The sequence below is a fragment of the Salvelinus sp. IW2-2015 genome, unplaced genomic scaffold, assembly GCF_002910315.2.
Source record: "Salvelinus sp. IW2-2015 unplaced genomic scaffold, ASM291031v2 Un_scaffold1817, whole genome shotgun sequence".
Classification (NCBI taxonomy): Eukaryota; Metazoa; Chordata; class Actinopteri; order Salmoniformes; family Salmonidae; genus Salvelinus; species Salvelinus sp. IW2-2015.
This window is the reverse complement of record NW_019943190.1, coordinates 70,800-71,932: the sequence shown is the minus strand read 5'-3', so window position 1 is coordinate 71,932 and position 1,133 is coordinate 70,800. Positions and strand designations below refer to the sequence as shown.

General features: G+C 35.8%; 1 protein-coding gene across 1 annotated transcript in view; it reads left to right on the top strand.

The window, feature by feature from the left end:
* The first annotated feature begins 235 nt into the window (after window positions 1-235).
* Window positions 236-1,133, top strand: part of LOC112072084 (RPE-retinal G protein-coupled receptor-like) — an 11,743-nt gene continuing 10,845 nt past the window's right edge. The window contains exons 1-2 of the mRNA XM_070439637.1: window positions 236-378; window positions 815-974. Of these exons, the coding sequence (XP_070295738.1) occupies window positions 303-378; window positions 815-974 (236 nt within the window). The 5' untranslated portion in view covers window positions 236-302. The remainder of the gene's footprint in view (window positions 379-814; window positions 975-1,133) is intronic.

Sequence of the window (1,133 nt, the reverse complement as noted above, 5' to 3'; positions counted from 1 at the left end):
TTGGTGCGCAGAAACCACTTCAATTAAACACGACCGTTTGGGGAATAATTATTTTTTTTCTTCGGGAAAATAAGAAATAGCTGTTACCCAGTGTGTATCAAACTCTTCTGCTATTGCGCCACTTTTTTTAGTACATTCTTGTAGGGATTGGTGAGGGTTTTACATGAGATAAGTCCTTGCATGCGTTTTCACGTGAAAGAGCCTTTATAAGGAGTTCAGTCAAAACTCTGGCACTTTCAGACGCGAGAATAAACATCGAGGAACTATCTGGTAGTGTCCGACAATCATAGTGGCCATCAAAAATGGCAGCATACACATTACCGGAGGGATTCTCCGATTTTGACATGTTTGCATTCGGTTCAGCTCTTCTTGTTGGGGGTAAGTGAAATATTTTATGCCAAATTTTTTAAAGAAAAGCTGTTATTTGCGTTAGCGAAATGGTATCCAGATGGAGCTACGTGGGATTTTAAAGAGATCTTAAAGGGACAGGTCTACTGATTTTAAAGTCGGTAAAAAAATGTTTTTAATTGCCCGAGAATTGCTTTGAAGATTCTTTAAGTGATGACAGGAACTTAAAATCATGCCAAGCTGTCACTGGAAGATGTGAATAATACACAAGGATTTGAAGATGCGGTTCTGTAAGGTTGAAATGTGAAATAGTAAAATTAAAGTCTGTGTAGTTAAAATTCAACAATAATGACATTATAATATCCTATTCACATATAGGCTATATAATTTAACTGAAATGTTAAACGCCCATTTTTAGTCTGTGTCTTTCCCCATGATGATTTCTTTCTTTCTATGTGTCTTTTAGGTCTTGTTGGATTCTTCCTCAACGCCGTTTCAATATTGGCCTATATTAGCGTAAAGCAAATGCGAACTCCCAGTAATTTCCTTGTCTTTAACCTTGCTGTGGCTGACATTATGCTCAATACAACCGGCCTGATTGCTGCATACGCCAGCTTATCTTACAGGTATACATTATTATCCTTATCTTACAGGTATACATTATTATCCTTATCTTACAGGTATACATTATTATCCTTATCTTACAGGTAATACATTATTATCCTTATCATACAGGTATACATTATTATCCTTATCATACAGGTATACATTATTATCCTTATCAT